Source organism: Cicer arietinum, chromosome 5 (assembly GCF_000331145.2).
Source record: "Cicer arietinum cultivar CDC Frontier isolate Library 1 chromosome 5, Cicar.CDCFrontier_v2.0, whole genome shotgun sequence".
NCBI lineage: Eukaryota > Viridiplantae > Streptophyta > Magnoliopsida > Fabales > Fabaceae > Cicer > Cicer arietinum.
Genome location: NC_021164.2, coordinates 44693411 through 44707790, shown reverse-complemented (window position 1 = coordinate 44707790; position 14380 = coordinate 44693411). Strand labels below are relative to the sequence as shown.

The following is a 14380-nucleotide window of genomic DNA, read 5'->3' as shown; positions in this document are numbered from 1 at the left end:
AAAATTATCCAAAATGAGACTCTTACAAGGTATTTAAAGAAAGATTTACCTAATTCCTAAAATAGGCCAAAAACCAATTATCTAGACCCATATTGGGTTTACATCACTTAACTAAAATTATTACAATTCACATTAAACACAAATAAAACTAAAAACTATTATAAAGTCTTAACTTGAAATATTCTTTGTTTTTCCTCCTAATTAACTCATTTTAGGTCCTCATTAAAATCCTAATAATTTTATTCATTGTTTATTTTCTATTGTGATACTTATTTGGATTTACCATAGAACATATTTGAAATATGAAACTTGAATTAACAAATAGAACTCATGATGCAAGTATTAGTTATAATATAAATATGAAGAAATGGTTTATTTAATAGAAATGAAATAAATTCTTATTTGTTAAAGAGTAGATGACTTACATGTTTGGACCCACCTTATGACATTTAATTATGAGAAATTTTTATGATCATGCTTTGTTAGCTTGTGGCAATATATATTTAATGCATTCAATGTATTATATCTTGGACTTGGATATCTTGAAAAGAGAATTAGAATTTTAAATTGAGATGCTTATTAAATATAGTAAAAGGTAGAATGACATAAAAGTTTGTGTATGTGATAATTGATATGCTTATTAATTGTATGTGATACAATGTGAAGATATTAAATGGAAAAAGGGTCATAGTTTGATGGTGGTTGGTCAATACTATCAAGAATATAAAGGTAATCGGATGTTTGATGTAAGTCATGACTTGTATCAAACCTGATATAACATATGTTGTTGGAAGGTTAAGTCGGTATACAAGAAATTTAAGTAAAGAACATTGACATGTTATTAATAAAATATTAAAATATTTGAAAGGAACAATTAACTATAGTTTAATCTGCAGTGGTTATCCTTCAGTTTTTGAAGGATATACATATGTCAATTGGGTAAATCATGTTGAGCATCATGCCTCTACAAGTGAATGGATCTTCAACCTTGGTGGAAGTGCAATTTCTTGGGGTTCAAAGAAACAAACTTGCATTGCCGACACCATCACGACTGAAATTTTTTATTGCTCTAATTGTAGATAATAATAAAGCTGAATAGCTAAGAGATTTGTTGTATGAGATACCAATTTGACCAAAGCCAATGGCTCTAATATCCATACAATATGATAGTTAATCCACAATATCAAAAGCATATAGCCAAGTATATAATAGAAAATCTAAATATTTTGGTTTAAGACATAGCTATGAAAATGATTTAATGGAGTGACATCCATAGTGTTTGTAAGAACTGAAAAGAATTTTGTAGATCCTTTGACAAAAATGTCTGACAAAGGACATGGGGTTGAAGACATCACAAAGATGTGATACAATCTCATATCGAAATAATCACCAATGGTGGAAACGATCAACTCACACTTGAGTAACATCAAGTCTTGAGTTCAATGATGGAAGTACACTATTAGAGTGATTGAAGTACTTGCCAGTAGATACATCCCAAAGGGTAAAATTACTTGAGCCATAAAATAAAAGTGGTAGGATGAGGTCTCCTCTTAACAGACATATAACATATATTTGCTGGAATGTATAATCATGAGTGCACTTCTAATATAGTCCACCTATATGAGAATGAAGTGGACTACTTCATAGAATTCAAGAGCTTTACTCTTAAATTCTCACCAAAAAGATATGAGACATATGACCTTATCAAATGTGTCATTTTTATAATTCGATCAATGGTACCGAGATTTCATGTGTAAGTTATACACACTTGTTCTAATAAATGGTTGGTTCAAAGTTTGTCTATCAATCTATTCGGGGATGAGTGAAAACATAATTTACTAAGTAATGGTTCAAATCATAAGATACATTTATATGAAACCATGAGATTTCCATAATAACAGATTTATATATGTTTTAAAAATGGTGTGGGATTGTGACGAGAATTTCCAAAATATATTTGAAATTCTCTAATAGCTATATTAATGTAGTAAAATTTAATAACTTAATGTACCACTTGGTCAAGTGGTTGTAATGCACGAGTATAATTCAAACCAATGCATATTTTAAGTTACCAAAGGTTACAATCTTTTTCAAGAGTTGTTTTCTTTCATCAATTGATATGAATTTCTCTATAAATAGAGATACTTTAGAAGCAAAAAAAAAAAAAAAGGAACATGAACTTTTATGTTACATGAATCAAATTTATGTAAAAAATATTTCTTCTTTTCTCTAGTGCACGAGAGTAAATGAAGGAACTTTGTTATGTAAATTATCATTGATCAATAAGCTTGATGCGAATGTGTGTTTCACTTCAAGGATTCTAAAGTATCTTGAAGGAAATTGACCGGTTAGCTCGTTTGCATTCAATATATATAGATTGATTGAGGCAAATCGAACGTAAAGCTTAGTGCGATACACTCTTTGGAATTTATTTGTGCAACATTCATTATCATCAATTTAGTCTTCTTGTTCAAGATTTATAATATACCTCAAACAATAGATCCAACATTATTTTGACTAATACTCCTGAATTTTTTTTAATGTCTTATAATTAGGGAACAAATGAGTCATAGTGATTAAAGACACGTGATAAACAAAACCAATATTATATATGTAATTTATAGATAATATATATTTTCCTTACATGACACGTAGCGAATCACTAACAAATAAAATGAAATTAATTAATTATTAGTATAAGATTAATTGTTTTAATAATATTCAATATATTTTTAAAAATACATTTTTTATATTTTTAAGAAGGAATATCAATCTATGCATTGCACAAGTCATTCTTTTAAAAACAAGTATAATTTTAGTTTTGTCATTTTATATAATCTTAATAATAAAAAATTATTAAAATGTTAATATTTTAAAAATAAAATTAATAAAATAATTGAGTATTAAAAAAATTATTCTATTAATATATAATATATATCATATATTTATTTAACTTTATTATATATTTTTAGGTCAAATGTATGATCTTATTTTTTATTTTGACAATAAAAATAAAATATTAAATTATAAATAAACAGATTTCTTTTTTATATTGGACTTTTTTACAAAGAAGTCCAAAACTAGGAAACCGCGCTACACGATTCTATAAACTGAACAAGTACATCCTCAATCAGTACTCGTTCGTTCAACTCAAGTTCACTTGTGATTAGCATTCGAAAGAAAGAAACCCATCGTTTCTTCTTCGCTTCAACAAATCTCAACGTTCGTATTCATCAGTTTTCTCCACTCAGGTTTGCTTCTTAACAATTTTGTTTCTATGGTTTTCATGGGTGATCGTCGAGAATATGTGTTCTCTTCAATGATGTTGTTCCCAGCGGACCTTTATTGGTTCGATTTTAAGGTTTTATTCAATTTAAAATCCCTTTCTGTCAGCGATAAGGTGATTTGGGGTAAACTTTGGTTGATCGAGGTTAAATTATTAATCCATTTCTGTCAACGGATTTTGCCTCTTATGTAGTGGAAATTATTATTATACTTTATAATTGGGTATTATAAAGTCTGGTAATTGAGGGACTGTTCATGTTCTAGGGTTTCTTTATAATCGGGTATTATAAAGTCTGGTAGTTATGTTTTCGAATGTTGTTGATGGGATACAGTGGCTTATTTGGGATGCTATTGGAATGTAGGTTGTGTTTTTTCTTCGAATATGATGAATATGAAAGTTGGAAGGAGTAGAACTGAAAGAATCAGTGGGACAACATGCGCCTATTGGCTCGCTGGGAGATGCAACAGAAATCCTTGTAGGTTTTTACACACTGAAACATCATACCCATCCACTGCTTCTTATCATAATGCAAGGAAGTTCCATTCATTCTCTAAGTTTGAGAAATCGCGTCCTAAGCATAATCCTAATACCATCTTGAATAGAAATAGTGAAAAGACACAAGTCGCTGACAAGTCTTCACCAAGTATCTGCAAATATTGGGTGAATGGAAACTGTGTTCACGGTGATCGGTGCCGGTATTTACATCGTTGGTCTTATGGTGATGGATTTGCCACATTAACAAAGCTTCAAGGACACAAGAAGGTACTGGCTTGGACTTCTAATAACCACCCTTTTAGTATTCCTTTCATTTGTCTTAATGTGTATATATATATATATATATCTGAGATAGTTTATTTAATTAAAAAATATTTGTAAACAGCTCGTCACTGGAATTGTACTTCCGGTTGGATCAGACAAACTTTATTCTGGCAGCACTGATGGGACACTTAGGACATGGGACTGCAATTCTGGTCAATGTACTAATTTGATGAATCTTGGTGCTGAAGCTACCTCTTTGATCAGTGAGGGTCCATGGATTTTTGTTGGTTTGACAAAAGCCGTCATGGTAAGCTTTTCTTCATACTTCAGTCAGTTTAATTTGTCTCATTGTGTGGTCTTGTCAATTATATAGGACCATTACTTGTAAGCTGATTATGTCATTTTGGTTTTTGTGAAGGCATGGAATATTCAAACTGCTTCACATTTTACTCTTGATGGACCTAAGGGGCGAATCCTTGCCATGACTGTTGGTAATGATACACTTTTTGCTGGAGCAGAGGTAATCTCCAGTGGTTTATTACTTTATGGTTGTTATTGTTTAGATAAATCAGACTTTATATTCTCTACTTACTTACTAATTGTATAGTATTTTTTCTCTCTTGCTTCTGAAACAGATCATTTCTGCTACCTATCAATTTATGTATATAATTCTTGATTTATTTAAATCACAGGATGGCATTATATCTGCATGGAGAGGCAGCTCTACAGCTGATTCCCCTTTTGAACTGGTTGCATCACTATGTGACCACACTAAATCTGTGGTTTGCCTGGCTGTTGGAGGCGACAAGATGTTGTGCTCGGGATCTAAGGATCAAAGCATTAAGGTATTTCTATTGTCTTGCAGTACAGAGTCTCTATCAATCTTTAATGGTCCCTTGTTTTATCTATGTTAGCTCTTTAGGATTGCTATTTTGCTTTCATCTATGATTTGTTTGAGAGTTATTTGTTTTGCTTTATTCAGGTTTGGGACCTTGACACGTTAGAGTGTAAAATGACACTCAATGCACATACAGATGCAGTCACATCCCTTATATGGTGGGACAATTACTTACTATCTGGTTCATCTGACTGCACTATCCATGTCTGGGCGGCCACCGAAGAGAGAACTTTGAAAGTGATATATTCGCACAATGTAGAAAGTGTAAGTTACATACCTATCAGCTGAACTTCATTCAGTTGTGTCTTTGTTTGTAGTAATCAAATTGATATTTCTATAATGGTCATTGAAAGGAGGAGGTTGTTTATATTTTTTTTAATCCTTATTACAGGATGTTGTCGCACTATCTGGGATGGCTGATCCAGAAGCTAAGCCTATACTGCTCTGCTCTTGTACAGACAATTCAGTTCGCCTCTACGAACTGCCATCGTAAGTAAACATGCAATCATCACCGTCATGTTGATGTTATGAATGCATGAACTGGCTGCTGACAGTGTCTCTACATTTACAATTTATAGATTTGCAGAGAGGGGTAGATTATTTGCAAAGAAAGAAGTTGGATCATTTGAGACAGGTCCTGGTGGACTATTCTTCACCGGAGATAGAACTGGTTTGCTGATGGTCTGGAAATGGTTGGAAGAGCCCAGAGTGGAAGCAGCATCCTCTTGATGACAGTTATTTCCCTTTTGCTTTCTTACCCCCAACTACATAACACTCTTGATGTAATGTTAACTGATTCTTTTAGTTTTAGGCAGGAGGTCAATTTATTTCTTCCCTGATCATTCAACAATATTGACTGTAAATGTTAGTATGTATATATATATTAAACAGAGCAATTCCAATTTCAATTTTTGTTCTCTTCTGCATTTATGCTATTAAGTAAGGCCATTGTTTTTTTTAAGAAAGTAAGGTCATTGTTTTTTTTTTTAAGAAAGTAAGGTCATTGTTAATAGCAGTTTATATTAAATAGAAGATTCCAATTCCATTTTTTTTCTCTTCTACAGCTTGTTTATGCCATTCCTAGGGGCCTATGTTTGTGTCCTGCTTTTATAAATGTAATTAAAATAGTATCCCGTTGAATTGCTTTTAAATTCTCAATTACTATAAAGTAGTAACTGTGCAATTTGTGATGCTTATTTGTCCTTTAATGTAACAAGGTCTGTTTCTCTTCAATATTAATTTCGAAATTTATCTTAAGATGGTTTGTTTCAAATGATAATTTTATTATTATCCTAGAATTTTATTTAATTCATAATCTATTAATTTTTTTGACTAAATCCATTATATTTATTAACAATCATCAATTGATTATAATTAAACTCATATATTAGATTCATATCGATTATCTTTGTGTGCTTACTCACTAATACAATAAGACAAAAATCAACAGTTGAAATATAAGTTTCTGTCCATTGTTAATTTCAAATTTTAACGAAATTTAATGTTGCTGCAATCTAGAAACTGAATTCAAATTTAGGATGTTTAACAAATTTAAAGTTGAATGAAGATTTTATTCCTAACATTAATTATTTCATTGTTGAGCTCTTTCTATATTTTTGAATTCTTTAAAACATGTGCAATTCAATCTGTAAATTTTGAATTTTGATTATCTAATTGAGTTAAGTTACTTACGGTATCAAATCACCTCTAAAATTAAAAAATGTACTATCAACAACCAATTATTATTTTTATGTTTGCGTGTTACTTTAACATTTATTCCAAATAAATTATTTTTAATGAATAAATATGTATTTTAGTACTTAAAATTATAAGAGTTAGTCACTTTAGTCCTTTAAATTTACGAAATAGTAAATTAGTCTCTTAAATAATATCAATCAATTTATTAATTTTTTCAAATTTCTTACTACAATTTTAAAGGTTTTAAGTTTTTTTTTATGTAGGAAAAGACATGATGTAGCAAAAGACAATTTAAACAGATGTGTATGACTTTTATTGATTTTGATGAATATTTTCTTAAAAAGTATTTTCATATAGAGGTTAAAATTTGGTTGATATTCTTTAATATGAATGACTTATAATTTGCTATTTATTAAATTTGAGAGAATAAATTGACCGACACTTATAAATTTTAAAGACAAAAATGTACTATTATTCTATTTTTAACTATTATTTTTATTAAAATACTACTATATTTTCAAATAATGCATCGAATTGGTGGAAAAATGTAAATTGTGTGTGTTTGATGGGTTAGAATTGTTGGTGAGAATTGGTTTCACAATTGTCTTAGTAGGGCGGTGGGTAATGAGAGAGATACGTCGTTTTGGTTTAATAATTAGTTGGAAGATGGTCTATTGTGTGTGGGGTTAGTCGACTGTTTGGATTGAGTAATAATAAAAATAGTTCGTGGTAGATATGTTCTATGGTGGGTGTGGGTGGTGAAGCGTAGAGCATGAGGAGAGAGCTATTTGTTTGGGACACAAATTTGTTTTGTTGGATTGTATTTCTTTATTGGATCTAGTGGTGGTGCAAGAATCAGTGATGGTCATGTGGCATTGGAAACATGATCATGGTTATGCATATTTTGTCAAAGATGCTTATCACATACTCACAAATGACTCGAGTTTGGGGTGGTCGATCAATGGTGATATCATATAAAATTCATTGGCTCCACTTAAAATCTTGGTGTTTAACGTGGAAATTATTGACCAATAGATTGGCAACTAAGACAATTTGACTCATCGTGGCATGCTCGAAAATCAATTGTTATTGTGTATTTGTAAATGTGATATGAAAGAAATGTTGCAACATCTATTTTTTGAATGTTCCATCTTTGGTCGAGTATGGATTTAAATTTTAGTGTGGTTGGGCAATGATGCATAAGTAACAGGACGGTACCAATACAAGGTACGGATACTTCGCCATTTTATAAGTATCAATGCTTCAGAATCATAAGTGATTAGTTGTTCAATGTGTTTTACACCTCTAATCATGTGTAATAATTTGAAATTTGTTTAGTAAAGACAAGAAAATTCGAAGAAGTCTTTAGGTAATTCAGTCGTTTTATATTTGATTAATCTAGTAGAAAAATAATAGTTGTATCTTTAATTAAGTGGAGGTTAATCTCACTCACCTAATAAACATATCAAAATTGATTCTTATAGGTGACTCACATCAATGTTGCATGATTTTGGTTATGATTATATTTATTGGTGGAACAACTCTTTGTTTGTTTGGATCCTTTAACATTTTTCGATAATTTATACTAGTTTTAATTCAATGAAAAATACTTATATATATATATATATATTGACTTTTTTAAAATAAAAAAATATATCAAATTTAGTGTAGTTATGTTTTGTTTCAAATTTGTCATCATTTAAATTGTTTAATAAATAATTTTATAGTATTTGATAAGAAAATACTTTAATACAAATATCTAATGAGATAAGATAACTAGAAATTCAACAATCCTTCATTTAAATCAAATATAATAAAAAAAATCATTGAAAATTTGATGTATTTGATTTTAAATTAAAATTAAATATATCAACCTTTTTGTTATCATCATTATTACTTATATTTCATTTTAAATTTGTATTTGATAATAAGATTTAATTTATTTTTATTTTATTATACAATTATGATAAGAACAATATAATTGATATGCATTAACGTATAAATATTTTTACATCGTAAATAATTATAATAATTGAATCATTAAAATTGACTTCAATAATTTTTATTTTAAAAATTTACAAATGATAATTTGTATTGGATTCACATTATAAAGAATTTAATGATATTAATAAATAAATTTAAGGTTAATATATAAAAGTCAAACCTATACTAAATATTTGATTAGAGATTAAAAAAAAGTAAACACTCTTATTAGTTTTTTTTGAATATTTAAATGTACGAGTCATTGTGACAATAATTTTTTTAATATATTTAAAATTATAAATACATTTTTAATATTTTTTTTATTGATAATTTTATGTTGTAATCCCACAAGCCTAATCCACTTCGTTTTTTGAAGATGCGGATAAAAAAACACAGCAGCTCAATCAAATCAAATAAACAAAATAAGATTCTTATTTGCGGTGCCGATTTTCCATTCATCAGAAACAAGTTCGAGTCAACTGAACCGGAAAACGCATTCGGAGTTGGTCACTCCAGGTTTTCGGATTTCCTTCCCCTCTATTTCTCTTTCCATGCATGTTAATAATTTCTTCAAAAGTTTATATCAAAATTTTCAAATTGATATTTAATTTTGTGTTGTGTGGTCGTAATTGCATAATAAGAGCGTAATTGAAGTTCAATTCCCATTCGTCAACTGCTCCATTTTGTGAATCAAGATTTTGGTCCTGTTGACTTTAATAAAGATATTGACTTTGCTTCCCCAACTATGAATTTTGTATCTGCATAAATGCGTAGAGATATTTTCTCAAGTTTTGATATTTACTTCAGCATTGTGAAATATGTGACATGAAAATAGGGTATAAAGAATAATAGGAGGGGTCAATGAAGTCCAACTTTCTTATATTCAAAGATGAATTTAATTTAGGTACACTTTCGGCGTAGAAAGGGTTTTCAATGGCAATCCATTAAAATCGTTTAACTTTATCATAACTATTTTTAAAGTCACACACTTGATTGATTGGTTGTGATGTAAAATTTTATACATTGACATTGCATGAAAATTAAACTCAAGTTAATTGGGTTTACTCAAATTAATTATTTAATGATAGAATTGATCTTCCTGTTGTGATTTGTGCCCATTGATTTTGTTTGTGTATCCATCGAGTGAGTAAATTTGTGTACAACATATGGTCTTGTTCTATACAATTATGCATGTAATGGGTAGTGTTTTCTATTAATTAAATGCAATTAATCTTCTTAATCTCATAAAAAGTATAACTGCATTATCAAAATTACTCTTCATGAAAACTTGTTCTATAATAAAAGAGTCATTGAAAAATAAAACTTACATTCAAGACCAAAATGAGTTAATGTAAGTTATATTTGTTTATATTTGAGAGTCCAAAAATTATGAGTACTTTTTTGCTTATATTTGAGACCGGAGGGAGTATTTACCAAAACTTGGCTTCTGAAAGAGCTACACCTAGCTCTGCTCTTGCATAATACAGATTTTCTGTATGCTGAAAAGTTCGTAGGGATTGACATGTCGTAAAGGAAATATTTATCAACTGTTAGGAATTATATATGAATGAATTTTGTATTCGGCTATTATGTTTTGTTTTATGCTTTCAACTTGGATCCCTCGTATATGGTGTCGGTAATTTAGTGTTTTAAATCGCAAAACACTATGTCAATGAATCAATATATTGACTCGTGAACTACATTGATGAGTTTAGACTATGTCATATTATATGAAGATATTACTATGTACTCAGATCTTTGTCCAATATTTGTAAAGACACAATATTTTGCTAGTTGTTCTATGTACGAAGCTCACAAGTAATGTTAAATTTCATTGGTTTTGGATAACCAAATCTATTGTGGGTTTGAATTTGAACAATGCACTTCCCTGGTATACTAAAATTAGATGGTATATTAAAATTAGAAGGATACTTCACTAATTTAGGACAAGCAGTTAAATTTAAATCTTCCCCTTTTGATTGGATTGGGTTTCTATCTTAGTTGTTTGGCTTTTTTGTAATATCTATTCTATACACATGTTAATTTTTAAATTCTTCTATGATTATTATTTAATTTAAAATATATGGTTTGTGTGTGTGTTTTGCGATATAGCGAGTGACTGGAATTTTTATCTTGAGCTGGAAGAATCACAAGCGTAAAACCATGTCCATTACCACTGCAATAGATAAAATTGAATGAACTATTTTGAAAATTGAACATGTTAAATTTGTTGTATCTTATGCTTATATTAAATGAAGATAACTTATTGATAATCAAATCAAATCAAATCACAAATACTTATACAAGTAAATACTTCTAAGAAGTAGGGGTGGGAAAAAAAATCAAACTGATTTAGAGAACTATATCGAATCAAACTATTTTTGAATTGAATCGGTTTATAAAATTGACATCAAACCTTATTTTAAAATCAATTTTTTTAGCTGAACTTGTTTTTAAATAATAGAATTGAACTCTAACCAAATTATAAGTATAACTTACTAAGTTTATCAAATCTAACAAAATCCTAAATGTTTGAGAAATCAAGATCATAAAACCCTAAAATCGAAATGAAGCCATTGTCACCAGCGCCGCCGTCACCCACCACCGCTGCAAAGAGAAAAGCTTTCGCCACCTATCATCGCCTCAATTAACAATAACACCCAATCTTCTCTCTTCGCGCGACAAGATTCCGTACCCTCCGTCTTCCGTCGTGTCTGCGACCTCTGTCTTCCGTCGTGTCCGCTCAGGTATTCATCCACCTTTGTCTTACCATTTTCATTTTCATTTTCGTTTTTAGGTTTTTGCTGTTTTACCATATTCGTTTTCTTCAAATAATGTTTGACATGTCTTTTGGTCTTTCAATTTCCCCTTTGCTTGTGGATGTTCTAGATGGAATGTTGTAGAATTTGCCAGACCCTTTCAATTTGTCAGTTCCCCTTTTTATAATGATTTTCTGTTATAATATGCGGACCCAATTTACAAACACTTAGTAAAGGAATTGGTTCACTGATGATTTTGGGTCTGCATTGGATTAAATGAATTAATATTTATAGTACTGTTTTTGGGTTAGAGTGTCATAAAGTTCCTTACCCATGCCCAATCCAACAACTTTATGAGAAAGGAACTTTGTTAGAGGAGAACCATCACTATTCTCATCAGTTAAAGTTTAGCAACTAAAGCTTCATGAAATTGGCTCATATCCTCGGGAATTGATAGTATAATCCCCTATTTATCTCATCAAAACTTTATGATTTTCTCATCAGGTACACTCGCTTTTTATTTATCATTATAAATTGACCTGAGTTATTAGGTGAATAATATTGATTTTTCAAGATTGGGCTCCTAAAGAATATATCTCTGGGATATTTAGTTTAGTGTTCCATTACATCTAATTATTATTGGCTTCTAATTTTGGATATTTGATCATAAATTTGGCTTAAGATATAGAGTAGCGTCAATCAACACAAATTTCATGTGTGTGCTAGCTTTGGGCTACTCGGTTTGCTGTTTCATAACACATAGTTAGCTATTTGTGCAATCTTACACACGATAAGAAAATGATATATGTGGTGAACCATGTTAGCATATAGTATAAAGGGAATTTAGAGTATTTAGGATTTAATAGGGAGATGATTAGTTATAGGGGATTACAGATGTAAATAGGAGAAACAAGGATAGAGAGGAACGAGAGACTGTTTGTTAAGATGAAACTCTCGAGGAGGATTCTACTCTCTAATATCTTTCTTTTTTTCAGCAATGCAATTCTTTCTTTCTTTAAATTCGTTTTATTTGGTTCAAACAAACCAATAAAACTGGTTGTGGCTCTGCTGGTTCCTGGATGTATGCTGAACATAGATTACAGTTTTTTAGCCTAAAACTTGTTTTCATTTCAGAGTTCAGATCATATGAAGTAAATGACGTGTAGTTAAACATAGATAACATAAATTATAAACTTGTGTATTTTCCTCTGAGGCAATTAAGGAACTCCAATACTCATTGAATGGGTGCGAGTACCTTTTATTGAAATGTCATCAGTTTGACCTGCCATTTTCATGTTGTTGAATCATCAAATGCTGTAATCAAGTTTAGGTGAAAGCAAACTCCCTATATCAAATGGTCTATAATTCATATTTTTCTCTTGAAGTGACTCTTTGTTTTTGTTTATTTTTGTATTTTATAGGTTGTTTGATGTTGACAATACAACTTGATGTTTGCATTAGTTTCATCATGTTTTGTGTACTTAACTATAAGAACCTGTAATCTATCTGTAGGACAACCTGCAGGACTCGTCTGCTCTAAAAGGCTCTAAAAGTAGCAGATACTCAATCCATCAGCATATTATCTGATCTGATAGAAAATGGCTGCTGAAGATAACAACAATCTTATTGAGATCTTGGAAAACCAGAACTTAATTGATGTTGCTAAATATATGAAATTTGTCAGTGCCCCACAAGCTGGTGCTATAGCTACATTTTCAGGCACAACCCGTGACACTTTTGACGGCAAAACAGTCTTGGAGTTGATATACGAAGCTTACATTCCAATGGCGATACGTTGTATCAATTCTGTCTGTTTGTCTGCCAGAGAATCCTGGAATCTACATTCCATTGCTGTTGCTCATCGGCTAGGCACCGTACCTGTAGGAGAAACGAGTGTCTTCATCGCAGTGTCATCTGTGCACAGGGCCGATGCGCTTGAGGCATGTAGATATTTGATAGATGAAATAAAAGCAACAGTTCCTATTTGGAAGAAGGAGGTTTATTCAAATGGAGAGGTCTGGAAAGAGAACATTGAATTCTTGGAGAGGAGATCTGAGCTTGGTAAAAAGGATGTAGCTGTAGCTTGCTGTGGAAAAAAGTTAGAAGTTAAGGAGCATAGCAAAAAGCTTTGTTGTGGGACTAAGGTCCGGGTTGGCGATGAAGGTAGCCAGGATTAATGTCAACTTTGGGGATAAAAATATACAAGAGGGTGATTGGAACTAATTTAAGATTACTTTGCAGAATCTCACTGTCTTTTCCACCATTCCCTTTTCCATTTACTCTTAATAAGATTGTATTTAAGATTTGAAGTCAATAAACCTGCTCATCTCTTGATACTAATATTATCATCAATCTTGTTATTTAACTTCTTTTGTCCATAGGTCGTAAGAGCTTAATCTTGCAACTTCAAGAGATGGAGTTCAAATTCTCTTGCAGATGGAATGGTTGTAAAATGATAATTAATATCACTTTAATTAATAATTATTCTCTTTTCTCTATTTTTTTTAAAAACTTCTCTCATTAAGAGGTGATTCCCATCACAATTTAAAAAAAAAAGAATTTATTTCCAAGAGTTGCTTGAGAGCGATACTGGGAAAGAATGTTTAGAGTGAATATAGAATACATGCAATGATGTTGCTGAGATTATGTAGTTCTGTGAAATTTAGTGGTTATTGTTATTGTGAGCAAAGGTGGTGATGATGACATCAATAATTTAATATTACATTAAAAGAACAATGTAGAAGCTGAAGTGGAAACACTCACGGAAGATACAGGAAAATAACTTATACAGCATAGACAAAGATAACTGTTCCTGATGCTTAAGAGGCGGAAGATTGTTTGAGAGATAGAACCTTGAAAATACCTCTGTTACCGGAAAAAGTGGAGCAATTGCAGATATGCTCGTATTGATGAGATGCAGCGAATTCATAAATTTGGGGCAATAAAATATATATATATATATATATATATATATATATAGATAAAAAAAAATTAACT

At 30.5% G+C, this 14380-nt stretch overlaps 2 protein-coding genes across 4 annotated transcripts; both read left to right on the top strand.

Annotated features, from left to right (window-relative positions):
• The first annotated feature begins 3080 nt into the window (after positions 1-3080).
• Positions 3081-5861, top strand: LOC101501262 (zinc finger CCCH domain-containing protein 48-like). Its single transcript, XM_012719669.3, has 8 exons — positions 3081-3251; positions 3648-4048; positions 4167-4352; positions 4464-4565; positions 4738-4890; positions 5028-5207; positions 5335-5432; positions 5522-5861. The coding sequence occupies exons 2-8, from the start codon at positions 3668-3670 to the stop codon at positions 5670-5672; spliced, it is 1251 nt and encodes a 416-aa protein (XP_012575123.1). The 5' UTR covers positions 3081-3251; positions 3648-3667; the 3' UTR covers positions 5673-5861.
• A 3118-nt stretch (positions 5862-8979) lies between these two features.
• LOC101501572 (molybdopterin synthase catalytic subunit) lies at positions 8980-13894 on the top strand. 3 transcript variants are annotated; one of them, XM_027330319.2, is made up of 3 exons: positions 8988-9140; positions 11170-11371; positions 12896-13894. In XM_027330319.2, the coding sequence occupies exon 3, from the start codon at positions 12982-12984 to the stop codon at positions 13558-13560; it is 579 nt and encodes a 192-aa protein (XP_027186120.1). In that variant the 5' UTR covers positions 8988-9140; positions 11170-11371; positions 12896-12981; the 3' UTR covers positions 13561-13894. The 3 variants fall into 3 exon arrangements, with proteins under 3 accessions (XP_004513962.1, XP_027186120.1, XP_073225072.1); XM_073368971.1 differs by having other exon boundaries at positions 8991-9140; positions 10737-11371; XM_004513905.3 differs by lacking the exon at positions 11170-11371 and having other exon boundaries at positions 8980-9140.
• The last annotated feature ends 486 nt before the right edge of the window (positions 13895-14380 follow it).

Bases quoted from the DNA above. Each gene is read 5' to 3' on its own strand.
- LOC101501572 (XM_004513905.3), top strand. From the start codon at position 12,982: ATGGCTGCTGAAGATAACAACAATCTTATTGAGATCTTGGAAAACCAG.
- LOC101501262 (XM_012719669.3), top strand. From the start codon at position 3,668: ATGATGAATATGAAAGTTGGAAGGAGTAGAACTGAAAGAATCAGTGGG. The intron at 4,891-5,027 runs GTATTTCTATTG...TGCTTTATTCAG, and splicing joins CTAAGGATCAAAGCATTAAG to GTTTGGGACCTTGACACGTT. The intron at 5,208-5,334 runs GTAAGTTACATA...TCCTTATTACAG, and splicing joins ATTCGCACAATGTAGAAAGT to GATGTTGTCGCACTATCTGG.